Below are 20721 nucleotides of genomic sequence, written 5' to 3'. Positions count from 1 at the left end.
TAATACAACTCAGTATAATATGAGACAGAGTTGTAATTGGGCTGTAGAGGTACAAACAGGGGGCAATGGAAGCATAGAGGAAGAAGCCACTGACATGGTATTTTGTGGTGGAAGTCAGTTAAGGCTTCATACAGGAAGTAATATTTGACGGGGCCTTGAAAATGAGTGATATTTCAAATATGGAAAGGAAAGGAAAGGGCAAAGAGGAAATAGCATAAGAGAGGCACATAAACACAGGATGTGAATCGTCTGGTGATGCTGGAATAGCCAGGGATGGGTTGGAAAGAGGGTGGAGCTGGGTTGTGAAGGACCTTAAATGACAATTATGAGAGAGCTAGACTCTTTTGTAAGTAGAGGGGAGCCACCCAATGTCTTTGAGCAAGGAGGCGGCGCAGTGCTGTTTGTGTCACTGTGCTGTGTGAATGACTTAGAGGGAAATGAAGGAGGAGGAGGTAGCAAGCCAAGAGCAACACTCTGGGTCAGAGATAAAAAGAGTATGAACTGAGATGGTGGGAATGGAAATGGAAAGGAGGAGCTGGGGTCCAGACACACAGGGTAGAAGCAGCAGAAGTTGTATCGCCAGTTTGAAGTGGAAATGAGAGGTAGAGGGGAGCCAGGACTCTAGTGAGCCTAGTGATGGGATAGTGATGCCGTTAATGAGCCTGGGAACATCGCTGAAAGAGCAGATTTGATTTTGGAAAATGGCGAGTTTAAGATGTTTCTTCCCAGGTAGGTATTGGAAGTTCACGTCAGGAACTTAAGAATGGTGCCAGGGCCAGAGGCATAAATTTGGTGAGTGATAACCAAACAAACCAGGGCAAGGAGCAATAGTCAAAATCAGCACAAGCCTCACTAGAAAACACCTTCTGGAGAAGGTAGGAAGAAAAGCAAAGGCCAAAGGAGGCAGAAGTGTCAAAGAGAGTAAAACTAGGAAAGGGAGGGTAGTTTCCGAGAGTAGAGAGGTGGCGTCCTCAGGTGCTGGGAGTGTGGGCACAGATGGGCCCGGGCCCGGAGGGAGTTCCAGCCTGTCATACCTGTGCATAAATATAAATATTTATGTGCATAAAAGTATAAGTCAGTGAGCCCCTGTCCTTTGGCTGCTCTTGCTTGTTTTCTCAGTATGCCTCCCCAAAACACACCCGCTTCCATCTCCCATCTCTTTTCTTTTCAGATAGTGGCATGGGGAGAAGTGAAGGGGGGAAGTTGAAGCACAAAAGGAGTTAAAGATAAAATGTAAACGTTCTTGGTTCAGTTGTAAATAAAGTGCATGTTCCTTATTTTGAATAAACCTCCTTAATAATAAGGCCACTTTGTGTAATATTTAAGGTCAGTATATCTCTAGTCATAAGAAGTCATAAGTCGGTATATCTCTAGTCTCTGAAAATCCTGGGTCCAGTGGAGTAGACTTAATATGTGTTTACTGATCTGCTGTGGTCTTGATATCAGTCATTACTCAATTTTATTTTTGTTACTAAAGGAACAAATACCACTCACCTCACTCAGTCCAGGTTCATGAAGGGAAACAGTGCTGGTTTTGCTGACATAAACCAATTATGTTTACTTTTAGTTAACCATGCATGTATCTTTTGCGTTCTAGCCCATCTTTATCTCTATTTCACTGTTATTTTAGGTGGCTGGTTATATAATTTCTAAAGGTTCTCTTTTTATGTTTTATATTCAAACCTAATGATCTAGAACTTCTGTTCTAGTGGTTAGAGACTAGGATTCAAGAGTTCCTGTTGTGGCTCAGTGGAAATGAACCCAACTAGTATCCCTATGAGGGTGTGGGTTCGATCCCTGGCCTTGCTCAGTGGGTTAAGGATCAGGTGTTGCTGTGAGCTGTGGTAGAGGTCACAGATGTGGCTCAGATCCCGTGTTGCCATGGCTGTGATGTAGGCCAGCAGCTGCAGCTCCAATTCAACCCCTAACCTGGGAACTTCCATATGCTGCAGGTTCAGCTCCAAAAAGCAAACAAACAAACAAAAAAACCCAGTATTCAGTGGGCAAAGGTAACAAGTTACATCCATTTGTCTTTCTAGATTTTGGCTTCAGTAACCTCTTCACTCCTGGGCAGCTGCTGAAGACCTGGTGTGGTAGCCCTCCCTATGCTGCACCCGAACTCTTTGAAGGAAAGGAATATGATGGGCCCAAAGTGGACATCTGGGTGTGTACCTGCCTTCTCTTATACCCTGTAGCATGTGTTACCCTTGATTGATGACAGCTGTCCTCATTCAGGACAACACGTAGTGTTGCATGAGAATTGAGATCTTGATTACCATTCTTTACACAAGTCTAGAGTTCTCCAACCTTTGTCTTAATGGACTGAACCACAGATTTCAACCTCTCCCCCTTTGAATCTGAAGAAAAAAGAAAACCAACACCCAAGGGCAAGCTTGGATGGGTGCCTGCCCTGGCCAAGAACAGAGATTCTTTCTGTTGTTGCTGCTTGCCTTCTGCCTAGGATGAGTACTGAGAGGAATTCTAGATACATTACCCAAAATTAATGTCCAGAAGCAAAGAAGAATGCTAACTATTCTAAAGATGGGCTTTGACAATGCCCCATATTATTTCTCATAAAAAAAGAAGAAAATGTTTGTTCCATTATCTCGTGCATGATTCACCGTCATCTTTGTACACATGCCATAATAGCCTCTTTTATTTCCTCTGATACGATTAATGGTATATGCTTTCTGTTTGGGATGCAGAGCCTTGGCGTTGTCCTCTATGTGCTGGTGTGTGGAGCCCTGCCATTTGATGGGAGCACACTGCAGAATCTTCGGGCCCGGGTGTTGAGTGGAAAGTTCCGCATCCCATTTTTTATGTCCACAGGTAAGGGGGTTGCCGGCACACAGTTATGACCGGGTTCACGGGAAATTAGACATGCTAAGTTCTCCCATGAATTGAGTGACAGAGTATAAATGGCCCATCTAAACAATCTTTTGTAGCTCTCCTTTGCAGAATTGACACCTCCAGGGGCAGGATTCTCTAGGAACAGAGTGTTCAGGCTTTGGCATCAGGTCCTGCCTGAGTTTGCCTGAGTTTTCTCTGGGCTCTGCACAAAGCTCCTAGTGTTGTGTGGTGATAATAATAAGTCTTTCTGGGCTTTAGTTTCCTTATCGATAAATGGCTGACAGTTTTGTAGGGGTTACCACTATGAGAACTCAATTAAACAAAGTATGTAGAGTTAATAGGCCTATCATATAGTAGCAGGGCAATAGATACTCCTGTTTTACCTCTGTCTTCACCTCATCTCTTACTCTTTTTCAGGATAATATTGCCATTTACAGGGGCTCCACTGAGGTGTGGTAATACATGTCAAGGATAAAGCAGGCCTTGCATCTTAGTCTTGCTGCTGCTTTTATGCATGTCCTGCTTCTATGACATTTATCCCCCAGACGCAAATGAAAAAGTACTTTTTAAATGAGTGGGCAGTAGGCTCTTGGAAAAATTTAACACTGAAAACGGATACCAGACATCCAGAATCTATAGTGTTTCAGCACTATCTATGTACGTAAGAAAAGAACATTTTGGAAACAATGCTGTAAACAGTCTAGTTTTGCTTGATTGTGTTTTCAGTTTAAGGAACAGTGTACAGAGTATATGTCCGCTAGGCTAGCAATTCAAAATAAGCAGATGGGAATTACATTTAGAACAAATTTTAGACATTTTATTTCGAGGAGTGCCCACAATAGCTCAGTGGAAACAAATCTGACTAGCATCCATGAGAGCTCAGATTCGATCCCTGGCCTCGCTCAGTGGATTAAGGATCTGGCGTTGCCATGAGTTGTAGTGTAGGTTGTAGACACGGCTTGGATCCTGCATTGCTGTGACTGTGGTGTAGGCTGGCAGCTACAGCTCCGATTGACCCCTAGCCTAGGAACTTCCATATGCTGTGGGTGCAGCCCTAAACAAAAAGGCAAAAAAAATTTTTTTTTAATTTCTAAAATGAATTTTAGGAAAAAAAACCATGAAAAAAATAAAATAGAGAAGGGGGCTAAGGGATGGTGGGTAGTAGGTAATTTGAAAAGATATGTCAGGAAACCCCTTCACTGATAAGTCAACATATCAGCAAAGACTAAGAAGGCAAGATCATGAGCTGTGTGGTCTGAGGAAGAGGTTTCCAGGCAGAGAGGACAGTGAGTGTAAAAGCCAGGAAGGGAGCACACGCGAGTGTTTAAGGAACAGGACAGAAGCCTCTGCGCTAGAAAGGAATGAGTGAGGGGACGGGAGGGATGGGGTCGGAGAAGCAAGAGAGAGCTCACTTTGAGGGCCCAGTCAAAGAGAGGGTGTTTTTGGTTATTATTTTATTTTATTTTATAATATTTTATTTATTTTTTTGTTTTTTAGGTCCTCCAGTGCGGCATATGAAAGTTCCCAGGTTAGAGGTCAAATCAGAGTTATAGCCCTGGCCTTGACCACAGCCATAGCAATGCCAGATCCAAGCCAAGTCTGCAACCTACACTACAGCTCATGGCAATGCTGGATCTTTAACCCACTGAGGTCAGGGATTGAACCTGAGTCTTCAAGGATGCTAGTCAGAGTCGTTATCACTGAGCCACAATGGGAACTCCAAAAGAGAGGTTTTTTTAGATGACTTAGTTTGAGATGCCCGTTAGACGTCTGAGCTGAGATTGTGTATAGGTCACTGTAAAGACCTTAGTTTTCACTCTGAGTGAAATGCAAAGGAATGGAGAATTTTAACAGAGGAATGAAATTATCTGCCTTTTGGGTTTTTTTCTGACTTTTATTATGAAAATTTTCAAAGATACAAAATATTGAGAGAATTTTATGATGACTTTAAAAAATAAAATCACTCTGGCAGCTCTACTGGTTGAAAGATTCACAGGCTGAAGGAGAGAAACAAGTTAGTAGGAGACTTCTGCATTCATCCAGAAGAGAGACACTGGTGGCTAGTTCCCAGACTGGGGTGTAGAGTGGGGATGGTAAGAAGTCATCAGATTTGAGAGAGAGTACAGGTTCTAGTGTGGCAGGTTCTAAGCAGTTTGCAAACATTAACTCATTTAATTATTTTAACAACCCTGTAAGATATATGAGACTATCACTCCCATTTTAGCAATTTTCCCGAGATAACACAGCTACTGCATGACTACACTAGAATTTGAACCGAGGCAGTCTGGCTCCATTTATGGTGGGTTTCCTGTGAGAGAAGGAGAATAATTAAAGGTAACTCCAGGGGTTTGGACTTGAGTAACTGGAAAGATGGATTTACTGCTACCAGAGTTGGGAATGACCTGGGAAGAAGACTTAGGTTTTAGAGCGGTTTTTTAGATGTGTTGGTGTGAGATGCCTGTTAGACATCTGAGCTGGGATGTCGTATAGGCAGTTGAATATCGTCTGGAGTTGTGGGCTAGAGATATACATTTGGGAATGATTAGTGTATAGATAATACTGGAAGCTATGAGATAAGATCACTTTTTAGGCCCTGATTAATAGAGGAGAGAAGAGGTCCAAGGATAAGTCTCTGGGACACATTAATACTCAGAGATCAGGAAGATAAAGATGGATCGGTAAGGAATGGCCCATAAGGTAGGCCTTTCTGCTGTCCTAGAAAACAAGTGACGAGAATGTTTCAAGCGGGTAGGAATTCAGAACTGTGTGGAGTTCTGCTGATAGGTCAGATAACCGAGAACCTGTTAGAGGGAAGAAGGAATGAAAGTGCCCACCAAACTGAGAAGACATCTTGAGACTGAAAAACAAGGCCTGCAGCTGCATGTGATCAATAGATCAGTTTACTATAGAGTAACATACAGGGTAGGATCAGGCAGACAGTGATCTGGAAGCATTCACAGCTGCACCCTGCACTGCCAAGGGGACAGTTTTACAATTAACCCAGGTATGGGGTATGTTCTTGGAAACAGGAAGTGCATTCCTAAGTCATGATTTATTGAATGAGTAACTAGTTGTGGGCACCAAGAATATGTCAGTGAAGGTCTTCATCGTTGTTTGGAGAACAAGAGAGCAAGGAGGTCACCTGGACCTAAGAATCATTAAACAATATCTATTAACTGCAGAGCCCTAGGTGACAGAGAAGCGCACAGTACAGTCCTAGGTGGGGACAGTGGAAGGACAGGAGGAAGGGTTCAGGCCCAGGGTGGCATCAGTTATGCTAACAGCCATACAAAACTGAATATTGGATTTAGAATTTGGAGATCATTGATGATCTTGAAGTATAGTTTTGGTGGAGGAGCAGGAGTAAAACCCTAATTCATGTAGACCCAACAGAAAAGGAATAGAAGGGAGATGGAGGAAGGAAATAGACACAACTCTTTCCAAGTTTACTCTGGAAGGAAGCAGAGAAGGGTGTATAGATTGCTCTGGCTGGAGTTACCAGTGGTCCTGTCATAGTCTACTGGATATCCTCAGTCTTTATGTTAATGACTGCCCAGCAATATTTAGTGGCGAATGCTAAAAATTCACCACTCCTTTCTTTTTTAAAAATAAATTTCGTTTATTTTTTATTTACTTTATTTTTGTGTTTTGTCTTTTTAGGGCCACCTCCACAGCATACGGAGGTTCCCAGGCTAGGGTCTAATTGGAACTGTAGCTGCCAGCCTACACCATAGCCACAGCAACGCCAGATCCTTAACCCACTGAGCAAGGCCAGGGATCAAACCCATAACCTCATGATTCCTAGTCAGATTCATTTCCACTGCACCGAGGCGGGAACTCCATAAATTTCATTTTTTAAAGCAGTTTTGGATTCATAGCAAAATTAAGGAGAAAGTAGAGAGCTCTTATATACCCCCCCACCCCCGCCCTGTCCCCTCACACTCATAGCCTTCTCCTTGCTCAGTATCCTGTACCAAAGCAGAACATTTGTTACAGTCTGTCAGCCTTCATTGCACTACGTTGGATTCTCATCTGAAGTCCGTAGTTTGCATTAGGGGCTCATGCTTGGTTTTGCACATTCTGCGAGTTTGGAAAAATATATAATTACACATTTCCACTGTTACAGTACCAAACAGAGCAGTCTCACTGTCCTAAGAATCATCTGTGCCTATTCGTCTCTTCTTCTGCATTAACCTCTGGCTATCAGTGGTCATTTTACTGTCTCCACACTTTTGCCTTTTCCAGAATGTCATATAGTTGGAATCACATGGTATGTAGCTTTGTTGGATTGATTTCTTTTACTGAGTACTGTGCCTGTAAGTTTCCTCCATGACTTGTTGTAGATCAGGAGTTCACTTCTTTTGAAAGCTGAATAATATTCCATTGTCTGGGTGTACCAGTTTATCCATTCACCTACTGATGGACATCTTGGTTGCTTTCAAGTTGGCAGTTATGAACAAAGCTGCTATAAATATCTGTGTTTAGGTTTTTGTGTGGACGTAGTTTTCAGCTCATCCTAGTAAATACCAGGGAGTATGATTGCCGAATCTACAGTAAGAGTATATTTAGTTTTATGAGAAACTGTCTTTCAAAGTGGTTATACTATTTTGCATTTCCACCAGCAATGAGTTAGAGTTTCTGTTGTTCCACATCTTTGCCAGCATTTGATACTGTCAGTACTTTGGATTCTTGCCATTCTAATAGGTGTGAAGTGGTATCTTGTATTTTATTTTGTAATTTCCTTACTCATGTATAGTATTTCATATGCATATTTACCATCTGTATGTTTTCTTTGGTAATACCTCTAAATGTTTTGGTATTTTTTTTTATTAGGTTCTTTGTTTTCTTATTGTTGAGTCACTCCTTACTTTTTAAAACCCCCATTCTCCAGTTTTCCTCCTGTCTCGCTGGGTGCACCTTGTCTGCCAGATTTCTCTTTCACCTCATCCTTTAAATCTTTTCTTCTTTGCACCATCTTTGTGAACCATCTTATTTACTACCATGGCTTCAGCGATTGCAGTGACATTTAGTCCCCTGTTAATACTCAGTTAACTTCTCTGGCCTAGACTTTTCCTCTGGGATGAAGGGCTATAGATCCAGCTGTTTACTACCATCAGCTTCACCTGCATGTCTTGAATTCACATCAGTGGAAACATTTTCAAAACTGAATTTAACTCCCTCTCTATTTTTCTATTCTGTGTTCCCTATCTTAGTAAATGGCCTTGCCATCTGACCAAGATAGAAACCAGCCATGATTCCACCTTACTGTCACCACAGCCACTCACTTACCAATTCTGTATATTCAACCCTCCGTTCCTCTAGCTATTTCTGTGGTGGCTCTTGCCTGATTAAATAATAGCCAGTTCAGGGAGTTCCCGTCATGGCTCAGTGGTTAACGAGCCCGACTAGGAACCATGAGGTTGCGGGTTTGATCCCTGGTCTTGCTCAGTGGGTTAAGGATCTGGCGTTGCTGTGGCTGTGGTGTAGGCCTGCGGCTACAGCTCCGCTTCAACCCCTAGCTTGGGAACCTCCGTATGCCTCAAGTGCAGCCCTAAAAAGACCAAAAAAAAAAAAAAAAAAAAGCCAATTCACTGGATTCCTGGCTTCAGCCTTATCCCTCTTCAATGCATTCTCCACACAGCTACATGAGTAATCTTTCTGAAATATATACCTCAGGGAGTTCCCAGAGTGGCTCAGTGGAAATGAGGCCAACTAGTATCCATGAGGATACAGGTCCCTGTCCTTGCTCAGTGGATTAAGGATCTGGTGTTGACATGAGCTATGGTGTAGGTCACAGACAAGGTTCAGATCTGGTATTGCTGTGGTATAGGCTGGCAGCCACAGTTCCAATTTGACCTCTAGCTTGGGAACTTCCATATGCCACGGGTGTGGCCCTAAAATAAATAAATAAATAATGAACATTAAAAAATAAAATATATACATCAAAACAAATAACACACACACTGATTATATCATTTTTCAGCTTAAACTTTTCAGTGGTTTATTTGCCTCTAGGCTAAAGTTTATACCATGATATGGCTAGGTCACTGACTTCATTTTTGACTATGCCCATAGTGAAGAACACATGTTAAACTGTGACCTAGAAAATACGTACATACATACATACACATAGATATAGATATATAGTTTGGTTTTTTTGTTTGGTTGGTTTTGGAGGTGTTTTGTTTTGTTTTTGCTTTTTTAGGGCCATACCTCTGGCATATGGAAAGTTCCCAGGCTAGGGGTTGAACCTGAGCTGTAGCTGCCAGCCTACACCACAGTCACAGCAATGTGGGATCCAAGCTACTTCTGCCACCTACACCATAGCTCACGGCAACACCAGATCCTTAACCCAGGGATCAAACCCACATCTTCATGGATACTAGTTGGGTATATTACCACTAAGCCACAACAGGAACTCCTGAACAAAAGTTTTTTTTTTAAAAAAGCAAAACTTGTCTTTATATATTATATGCAGTGTACTCCAAAACATTGTATTCTATTACATTAAAAATGCTGACTATAAGTTATTAAATTGATCCCATGACTGCTGAAAAACAATGGCTTGGAAATCCCTCTATGACCTGGCTCCTGTCTCTTCAGCCCAAACCCATTCTACATCTAGTCACCCTAACTTCCTTCTGGTTCCCTGAATGAGTGGTGTTCTCTGGAGCAGTTTCCTCTGCCTGGGCTACTTCTTCCTCTCCTTACCCCACTATGCTAGGGGAAGAAACTAGATGTGATAGAAATAAGAATCTAGATAATTTCTACCATTCTTTCCTTCTTTAATTTTATTTGGCCATCCCTGTGGCATGTGGGAATTCCTAGGCCAGGGATCAAACCCATGTCACAGCAGTGACCCAAGTCACAGCAGTTACAACACCAGATCCTTAACCCACTAAATGAGGGAACTCCTACCATTCTTTCTGTTATCATGGGACTTCCCAAACATTTTTTTCTGATTATTTCTTGGATTGTATATCTTCCACACCAGACTGTGAGCTTAGAAAAAGCAAAGACAAAAATGTGTTTTTTTTCACAGTTGTCTATAGCCTAGCAGAGAATCTGGCATGGAGTGGAATTTAGTAAATAGTAGGTAATAAATAGAATCCTGCTTAAAACCCTCCAGTCAATTTCATGTACACTTAGAAAACAAATCCAAAAGTCATTATTATTGTGGCCTACAAGGCACAGCTGTGGTTGGCCCTTCTTCTTCTTCTTCTTCTTTTTTTTTTTGCTTTGTATAGCCACCCTCATGGCATATGGAAGTTCCCAGGCCAGAGGTCAAATCAGAGCTGCACCTGCTGGCCTATGCCACAACCATAGCCACACCAGATCTGAGCCGCATCTGTGACCTACACCATAGCTCACAGAAATGCCAGATCCTTAACCCACTGAGCAAGGCCAGGGATCCAACCCAAATCCTCATGGATATTAGTCGGGTTTGTTAACCACTGAGCCATGACCGGAACTCCTGGCCCCTCTCTTTAATCTCACTTCCTACTACATTTCACCCGAGGCCCTGAGCTCCAGTCTGAGAGGTGTCCTTGCTGTTTCTCAGACTTGCCAAGCTCAAGCATTCTTGTTCCCTCAGATATTCACATGGCTTCCTAAATTCACTTGAGGTTTTTGCTAAAACGTGCCCTAAAGAGGCCTCTCCTGACTCTCCCCATCATTCTCTTTCCATAGGTCTGCTTTTTTTCATAGCACTCACCACTACCTGACATTATGTGTTTATTGTGGCCCGACCCCTTGTCCCCACTGCCTCTTGACTGTAATAACATTTTGTTTTTGGTCAAGGCTGTACTCCCAGGGTCTAGGACAGTGTAGGGATCCTGGAAGGTACTCAGTAAATATTTGTTGAATGAATGAATGTATGCATAGGTTTGTTACAATGCTAACTGCTGAATAATTCAAATAATAGTATCAGTAATAGTAATTTACATTTCTTTAGGGCTTTCGTGTTTACAGAGTATTTCCTGTTCTTCATCTCATTTGAGCTGTGTAATTGTACTTTGGTATTGTCACATAGTATTTATCATTTTTGGCAATGAAGTTTAAGAAACTGAAGTTTAAAGAAATTAGTTGACTTGCCTGAACTCACACAGGCATTAAATAAATGACTAAGTCAGGACTCAGATTCAGTGTTTGTTGTACTGCACCACGCTGTTGCAGAGAAAGGGCAAGATAAACAGACTACTTCCTCTGCTTTCCCAATGTCCACAGTATTTCCTGTGAGCAACTTGGATCCCTTTCCCACCCCCACGTCATATGGCAGAAGATTTTGACTCATCTTAGCAGAGCTGACTTCAGATAGTAGATGCTGGTAAAGTAGCTAACCGTGCTCTGACAGCCACCTCTGGTAGTACTTAGGAATAAACTATGTAACACCTACAGAGTGATACAAGTTAACACGAAAGCTTAAAGACTCAGAGAATGCCAACATAATTATCCTAAATGTGGTCGCTTTTTAATCCCAAACAAGTAACTCCCTAAGTAGGAACAAAAAAAAAATTTTTAGGTTTAGAAAATGCGAAACAACCCGATCTAGGAAATGAGTAGCCCTTGCTGTGTTACCAGTATGCTCTCTTTGCCGTCAGGGACATACGTGTGCTTGGCCTTGCCTGCCGTCATAGGCCCCACTACCAGGGCCCGTCAGAGAATGCTGTCACAGGGATGAGGCATGGGAGAAAATGAATGCATAAGGTTGTTTAGTCTTTTCTCAGATAACTAAGGTTTCAAGTTCATGTAAAGGAAACCTAGAGTCTGTCCCTGACTCCTTTTTCTGCTTACACCTCTAGTTTTGAGGCATAACCGTACCTCATTAGACCTAGTTATTCTTTTTTTTTTTTTTTTTTTTTTTTTTTTTTTTTTTTTTTTATTGTCTATGGTTAATTCTTTATGTGAAGGCTGGAGCCAGCCGCTTTCCAGCCTGTCTGGTCTGCTGTGACTGTACTACAGAAGATAATGTGATTGAGGGAAGTTCTAAAGAACAAGATCCTTTTTTTTTTTTTTTTTTTTCTTTTTTCTCCAGGCTGTTGTCATAGAATTGAACTCAGTTCATCCATTTTTCTGCCAGAAAGATCTAGGAACTGCAGCAGGGCTGGTATAGTTTTTAACTTTAGCACTTGGATGGCAGAGTGGGGAAGTTCTCATTGTTGTCAACTTCTTCTAGCCAAGTTGAATTCCAGAGTATCTACAGCTGTGTGGGAGGCCATGCTATACAAATGGATAGAGTTAGTTCAGGAATTCTAAGCATCTCTTTATTGCTAGTAATGTGTGGAATGAAATATCCTCGCAGTTAGTGGATGTTTCTAGGTTTGGTCTTGTTTGTTTGATACAGACTTCCCTTCATGGACATCCTGAGATATACTAAAGACATGCTTTGAAATTTAAAGGAGGATTTCTTTGAGTCTGGATTGAATTAATACCACCTAGTCTAATAATTATACATATATGTCTTCCTTCCCTCTCCTGTAGAATGCAGACTCTTTTATATCAGAACTGTGTATCAGATGCATATCATCACTTCCATAGACTTAACAGCACCTCGTATGGTGTGGACATTCAGTAAATTTTTTTTTAATGAAAAACTGAATCATCACCACTTACCTATAGAATGTTCCATCAGACTCTTGTGTTTTATTATTAAGGTGATAGATAATTCACTGATGATCTGAATTATTAATGAGTTTTATGCTCTTTTCTTTTATAGATTATGTAAATGACCAGCTCAAGTGACTTCTAGTTTTAAAAAGGGTTTGATCTACTTTAGCGTTGGCTTTCAGTGTCTTAAGTACCGTTAAGTTCTGTATAGACCAGGGTTTGGGGGGTTAAACTTCTCAGAGCATCCCAGAGAGTAGTTAGGTAAAACCCTGAGCCTAAATTACAGAAGGATTACAAGTTGAAATTTGCTGTTCCTTTGAGCTGCTAAAGGAGATGAGACCTGACCTGGCCATGCAAGTTAGCAGGGGCTTTCTCTGACTTCTGCTCCCACTGAAGAAAGCCAACAATGTCAGTATATTTTTAAAAGCCATCAGAGGCCTACTTCTTAAAGCCTAGTTTGTCTTATTCACCAATTTTACCACCTGCTGGTGAATATAGTAAGATCAGTCATTTATTTAGCTGAAGGAAAATTAATTTGCAGTGAAAAAACTGCACTGTCAGCAAGTACATAGAGATCTCTTGTGGACAATATTTTTGAGTCTTTATTGATTAGACTTCATTGCAACTTAATTAATTGTAATACTGCATAAGCATTTTATCACTCGGAATGCAAGATGTAGGCTTCATAATGCTTCTGATGGAGACCACTCTGCAGCTACTGCCAAAAAGCTTCCACTTAGATGCAAACAACTCTGCCCTGATTGGCTTACTAACATCAAGAACCACACAACATCTTGCTTGGCTAAAAGCACTTTGTTTGGAGGGATTGGTACCAGAGAGTAAAGTAACTCACCCATCAGTCTCCATATACTAAGGGGCTCAGAGTCTTCCATGCAATTCTCTCATACCCTTTAAAGATATACTCTGCCGCTGGGGACCAGTCTGTGTTTGATATTTGTGAATGCAGACATCCACGTGATGTCAGGAACGAGGCTAGATCTACCTCAGAGCTAAGCACGCCTCCCCTGACCATCTCTGTGATTTTACCTAATATAGTAGAAAACCAAGGCGGGGGGCATAGGAGTACTGCCCTCCTCAGTATTTGCAAGCTCTGCCTCCTAGCTTCAGCAGCTCTATAGAGGAAAATAGACTAAGGGAGGAAGTTCTAAATGGAAGGCCTCCAGAGATTTGGATAATAGCTAATATCCATTGAACACTTTCTCTGTACCAGACACTGTTGCTTTAACCTCTTTAATATTCAAAACAACCCTATGAAGTAGGCTGTTTCTGTCATTTGATGGGCAAGACAATTGAGGCATGGTAAATTTAGCACCCAGAGTCACCCAGCTAGGCAGAGCTGATATTTGAGCCCTGCATTCTGGCTTCAGAAACTGCTTAACTGCCTTTGATTGTATTTTAATTCTCAATGAATATATATCTGAGACGTTATTCCAAGTATCAAGAGAGTCCTGGAGTGGATATCTTTGTCCATCTGCATCTGGATTATTTATGGAAAAAAGTTAGTATTATGTACTGCATATTAAACACTGAAGTGAAACTGAGCCAGAATTTTCTTCTACCACTAATGATTGATATTAGGACTTCAGAATGTATTTGAATAATAAGATAGTATAAGTGACATATTTTTATTTTTAAAATGTTAGCTGCAAATCTGACAGCCTCTAGTGTAACAGTGTAGCATGCCAGAGTCTTTTCAAGGTTGGGGCTAGAGATAATTGCCTTTAAGCCAGCCTCCTAATTCCTAAATCTGAATTCTGGCAACATCACAGCCACCTAGAAAAACAGTAGAAAATAAGGAAAGTTCAAGAAATAGATGTTATTTTTCTGACAAATAGAGATCTATGGGTCAGACATTTGTTTTCTCCTTGGGTTATCTCAGATTGTTGAACTATTAAAAACCTTAGAGTTTAACTTTATTGATTCCTAATAGAATCTTATTAGCACTATCATTATTTGCTAAATTGTGCCAAGCCATCTCCCTTTGGCCTCTGTGTTCGGCCACAGAGTGTCTCACAGGATTTGGTTATAAGGAACTTTATTTCTATTGCAGAACATTCTGCTAGTAGTTTGCAGAAACCAGTGGTGTTGGAATTTGTACTTAAATCACTCTCCACTTCCTTGACTCATCTCTCGCTGTTGGACTAACCTTCTAGGAGTTTACTGAATGCTTTGGTGCTAGGATTCGTATTTTTCTTTCCACAGAAGAACTGAAAACAAATGGCTTCAAAATGAGACATTTTTTCCCACAGTGCATTGTTTAGAGGAGCTGATCTCAATGTTTATTTATTATGAGTCAAATCTTATTATAACCAACAGTATTATAAAGTTCCATTACAGTTAATTCTAAGATTATGTATTTTCTTCTGTTGTGTAAAACTTTGGTATTGACTCTAACTTTAATGCAAGTTAGGAGTGTTTATGTATTTCTATTGTAATAGTATAGTGTCAAAATTTAATTTCTGTAGAGTAAAAGTCTTCCAGTTCCTACAACACTACTATTCTAACAATGTCCAATATAGCAGAATTTCATATGGTTGTATTTAACATTTTTGTAATTTCTGAATATATCTGTAGGACAGTACATTCAGTGTATGTTCTCAATACATAGAAGTGTCTTATTTCAAGACCATTTGTGTACTTTGTTCAGATTTTTAAAAAATTTTATTGAAGTATAGTTGACTTACAACGTTGTATTAGTTTCAGGTGTACAACAAAGTGAATCAGTTATAAATATATGGTTTTTTTCCCATATAGGTTATTACAAACCATTGAGTAGATTTTCCTGTGCTACATAGTAGATTCCTGTTAATTTCTGTTTTATCCAGTAGTGTGTATATGTTATTCCCACCCTCCCATTTTCTCCCTACCTGCAGTGGTTTCCCATCTGGTAACCAAAAGATTGGTTTTGATATTTATGAGTTTGTTTCTGTTTTATAAATAGCTCTTTTGTATCATTTTTATTAGATTTCACATATAAATGATATCATATGACACATGTCTTTCTCTGTCTGACTTCACTTAGTATGATAATTTATAGGGCCATCCATGTTGCTGCAAATGGCATTATTTCATTCTTTTTTATGGCTGAATAATATCCCTTTCTATTTATGTACCACATCTTTATCCAGTCCTCTGTCAGTGGACATTTAGGTTGTTTCCATGTCTTGGCTGTTGTAAACAGTGCTGCAGTGAACATTGGAGTACATGTATCTTTTCAAACTACAGCTTTCTCTGGATATATGCCTAGAGGTGCTGTCGTATGGTATTTCTATATTTAGTTTTTTAGGGAACCTCCATACTGTCCTTCGTAGTGGTTGCGCCAATACATTCCCACCAGCACTGTAGGAGGATTCCCTTTTCTCCACACCCTCGCCAGCATTTATTGTTTATAGACTTTTTGATGATGGCCATTCTGACTGGTGTGAGGAGATAACAAATTGTAGTTTTGACATGCATTTCTCTAATAATGTTTAGATTTTAAAGTAGTCACTGCATAAAATAGATTCATCCTAAGTGACAGCTGACAATGACAGGGTTTCCTTGAGCATGTTAAAAAATTTTCATTTCTAGGGCTTAGTCCACAAGCAGAGTAGGTATTCCTAACTCTGAGCTTTTCACCAGAAGAAGGTTTCTTGGCAAAAACTCCTATGATTTCTCATTGACTTTCTTTTTAGTTCTATTAGCCATGATTATGACAGGATCAGGACATTAGATAGACTTTTTTTTTTTTTTTTTTTTTGGAAAGGGCAGATAGCATTAAAGAGGAACTCTGAGTCGCAAACATTTGTAAGTCCAGAACACAGGCTGCCATCAAAGCCATGTTTCTCCATCCAGAGACTGTCATTGTAGACCATTCATCAGTGTTGATCTGTTTGTCTGCTATAGTAGTGTCAATTTAGACTGGTACCTGAACTGGCCAAAGTGAATGGATAACATCATATAGGATCCTTGCTCTGGAAAATGTAAGACTTTAGTGTTACTTAACTTGAAAATTTATGAAGTTAGTTCATTTTTCAGGGAAATAGAAATGAGAGTTAATAGCCAGTTTATTTTTGTTTCCTTTTTTGGCTTTTTGGGCTTTGAGAAAAATAGAGCCCTCTTTGAAATTGCCTGGCAGAATTAAACATTATTAAGATGTTTGTAAAACTGTTGAATATAAAGAGCTCTTGGGCTGGGTGCTTGGGAGTGACCTTTGAACACACTGGTGTGTGGAAAGAGGACGTGAGAAACCAGACCAGACCCTCTGTCCAAGTACCTGTAAGCAACATGAATCTCCTGCTAACTGCTTCTTCCTCGCATTCTTCTCATGCCTCCTGGCACACAGATGTCTTCTGTTTCCCCAGCTCTAAGCAGTTTTATGTGGTCACAAAGAATCTATGACTCAGTTTCTTGCAGACCACTCCTCTGCCCACAGAGCTGAAAATGATTGCTTTGCCATGTCCCATACTTTCGCAACACATGAAGGGCTTGAGGGACAGTTGGCATTTCCTCCCTCACGGGATCAGCCTGAAGATTCTGAGGGCCAGTTCCCTGAATTCTCACCTGCCCCTCTGCCTGTCTGTGATTCCTTGAATGAAGAAGACTGTCGTTGCCAGCCTTCCGTCACAGTCTCCATCACCATGCAACAAGCAGAATTTATAAGCTAGGCTCACTCCCTTGCGGTGCATTTCACCCTCACCGTCATGCCCCTGCCTTCTCAGTTCATCTTAATCCAACTGGCTGTTCCCCGTAACATTGCTTTCCAGCTAGTTCATAGCCTTCTCCCATGTATTTATTACCTAGTCCACTTTCTGTGAACTCGGCTTGTGGGTGAACTCTGTCATCATGGACCCTATGGAGATTACATGGTGTTTGCTCTTGTCAGAAGAAGAATGAGGGAGTTCCCATCATGGTGCAGTGGTTAACGAATCCGACTAGGAACCATGAGGTTGCGGGTTCGGTCCCTGCCCTTGCTTAGTGGGTTAACGATCCGGCGTTGCCGTGAGCTGTGGTGTAGGTTGCAGACGCGGCTCGGATCCCGCGTTGCTGTGGCTCTGGCGTAGGCCGGCGGCTACGGCTCCAATTCGACCCCTAGCCTGGGAACCTCCATATGCCGCTGGAGCGGCCCAAGGTAATGGCAAAAAGACAAAAAAAAAAAAAAAGAAGAAGAATGAAATTGATGTGCCATGTTTTATAAAAATATGCTGGCTACTACCTAAAATATCATCAATTAATTCAGGTTTTATATGAGTGAAAAACTCTGGCTTTGGAGTAAGACTGACCAGAATTTGTATCCAGGTCTTGCCTCTTATTATCTGCTCAAGTTTCTTTTCTTTTCTTTCCTTTTCTTTTTTGCCACACACACAGCATGCAGAAATTCCTGGGCCAGAGACCAAATCCATGCCACAGGAGTAACAACCCTGGATCCTTAACCACTAGGCCACTAGGAAACCTCCTGGTCAAGTTTCTTAACTTCTCTGATTTTTTAATTCCTTTATGTATAAAATAGGTATTATAATAATAATAAGAATTAGTCTGTGAATTAAGTGCTTAAAATAACTTAAAGGATTTAGCACTCTGCCTGGCATATAAGTACTGGATAAGTGTTAGGAATTATTATGAAATGACATTTTTGAATGAATTGCTCTACTGATCTTTCATTTGCTCCTTCCCTATGTTGTTTTTCACTCCTTTTTCTTTCTCTCACTCTCTTAAAAGGCTAAAGATATATATCACTTTCAGACAAATCCATAGGGCTTATGAAGAAGATTTATCTGCCAAGAGCTGTTTTGATTTGTTGTGTCATAACCTTGATGCTATAGCTTTGCCCCCATGCAGATGTCTCCTCACTGGGTAATCTGATTTACGTATTATTCTGTACAGCCTCAGAAAAGATCAGTCAGTATGTACCCTCTGTATGAGAGAGACAGAGAACTCTAAAGCTGCAAGGGGAAGCCTTGGAAATCACCCAGTCCTGACTTTTGCCCCTAAACAATTCCACAACTTAATCTTCTGAAAAATAATAGTTGGCTGGATTTTCTAGCTTGAAGCATGGAGAATGCCTGTTCTATTGTGGATTCTTGGGATAGGATTATTTAAGTTGTTGGAAGGAACTGTAGCAGTCACCTAGTCCAGTCTTTCTTTCAGCTGGCCTTACTGAGGGCCTGTTACATAACCATGTGCTCTGCAGGCCCTGGGGATACACTGCTCAGTGAGACACAGGTTCCCTCGTTAAAGGACCCCTAGTCTTCCTCACACCTAAGGCTGGGAGCCCTTCTAATGACATCTCAAATGCCAGCTTCTGATTGGACATTTCCAGTGACAATAAGGATACGGTTTCACAGGTCAGATTGTTCACTTTTACATGGAAACCAAAGAGTTCATCCTATCCAGTTGTTTCTGGACTTATTTTTTTAGGTGAAATCTTACTCAGAATACAAATCTATAAAATAAATAAAATTAGCTGTGCTCTAGGTGTGGCCCTGCCCACTTGAATGCCCCCCTCACTTGCTGAAGGGGCCCCGCCTTACCTCCCTAGGATCTTGATCCAGTACTTTGGGTCAACTCTGATAATTAGATTTTTCCTAAACTGAACTTATAACTTCCTGATTACTCCAAATTCTGGACTGAGGAGCAGCACAGTACAATCCACTTAGTCTTCTTTATAAATACCTTTCAGATATTTGAAGAAGCCCAGTGTGCCCCTCCTTTTGTCCGAGATAAATCAGCCTCATTGCCTTTAACCTGTCTTCAGGGGGCAGGTTTTCAAAGTTTTAGTCAGGAAATTCTTTCTTAAGTTATTCTGTTTCTTCTATTTTGGAAACCAGAAACAGAACTTCGGTTAACTATGTTGGGTGAGTTTGAAGTTGGATATTAACTCCCTTTCCTCATCCTTTATTTCTTCCCCTTTAGGCTGAATACTTTCAGCCTCTTAGAGAAAGCTGTTTATTATCAAGGTCAAAAAAGAAAAAGATGTTAAAGATGTAGCCTCAGATGGAATTACAACTTGAGATGGCGGTCTAAACTTAATTCCCATTTTAGGACCCTGCCCATACAGCAGCCCTCTCTCCAGAAGTCATCCAAATGCCTGTCAGCACCACAAGGCAGGGCCTGAGCTGCGCATCCTCCAGTCACTGATCTGATGGCATCAAGTTTCATGGGCCCACAGTGATTTTCTCTGCAGAGGCTGCCTGGCGCCTGCACAGAGCAGATGAGAGCAGCTCTGAAGGGAGCCCCCCCCCCCCCAACTCCCCTCCCCTCTGCACACACACAGCCTGGGTTCCTGCGCTGCCCAGAAGCTCCAGTTCTGTTCAGAGTCAAAGGCTCTGTCTTTGAGAGGGAGCAACTGATGGGGCCATTTTTGACATTGGAGTTCATTTTGGCATCTGGGAAAGTTGATGTTTTGTACTGTTTGATCCAAGACTTCATTTTCTTTCCACTTATTTATACTGACCATCCAGTGGTTGATTGTGTTATTAGGTTTGAGAGCATTTATTCCCTTTGTTTTCTCCCTCTTTCCATATTTTACATAGAATGGTATGTTCCAGTCTAGTTTGAATATAATTTCCAGAGCTATATATGACACTTAGGAAACAGAAGTTGATAATAATACCCCAGCTTTCCGCATTTTGTCATATTTTACCATCTGTGCAACATATGAGGGTGTTAGATTTCTGTTCCTCCGTGAGCTGGATGTTATGTAGGGCACACAGATGAGAGCTCCTGTCTGTTAGGTGTTGCCACTGCAACCAAGAGTTCTCAGCGTGGGACCTGTGGACATCTGGGGCATCTCTGACAGGCTCTGGGGCTCCTTGAACAGACTAAAGTTATATGCAAATTTTTGTGTATAAGTTCTTGTTCACATTTTTCTGGAGATTTTTCAAGGCATCTGAAACCAAATAATGGTTAAGGGTGACTGAATAGAGCTTTCAAGATCCTAAAATTGAATCAAGTACATCTTCTAATCACAACTTATTATGGTGGTGTTATTTGTCGTTATTTTTACAAAAATACCTTGAAAATTTTATTTTAAAGCAAGGCTGTAACTGAATACCATTCTTTCTTGGTCATCTGATTCAGGACTGATGTGGCTACAGTTAGGCACAAAATGCTATATGGAAACCAAAAGAAAACAGTAGAGTGCCATCTAGAGGTCCTAACAATACCACAGCTTTGGAATCAGTCTCCGGCCTTCTCCCTATACGGGAGCCTTTAGTTTTTTTTAATTTTTTTTTTAATTTTTAAATAATGATTTTTATTTTTTCC

At 41.0% G+C, this 20721-nt stretch overlaps 1 protein-coding gene across 1 annotated transcript in view; it reads left to right on the top strand.

Annotated features, from left to right (window-relative positions):
• SIK3 (SIK family kinase 3) overlaps nt 1-20721 on the top strand; it is a 248463-nt gene that overhangs the window by 190590 nt on the left and 37152 nt on the right. Inside the window, 2 exon segments of the mRNA XM_021062877.1 lie at nt 2040-2164; nt 2706-2829. Of these exon segments, the coding sequence (XP_020918536.1) occupies nt 2040-2164; nt 2706-2829 (249 nt within the window).

This window comes from Sus scrofa, chromosome 9 (genome assembly GCF_000003025.6).
Source record: "Sus scrofa isolate TJ Tabasco breed Duroc chromosome 9, Sscrofa11.1, whole genome shotgun sequence".
In the NCBI taxonomy this organism is placed as follows: Eukaryota; Metazoa; Chordata; class Mammalia; order Artiodactyla; family Suidae; genus Sus; species Sus scrofa.
Note: the sequence above shows the minus strand (reverse complement) of the source record. Positions and strands in the feature narration are given on the sequence as shown.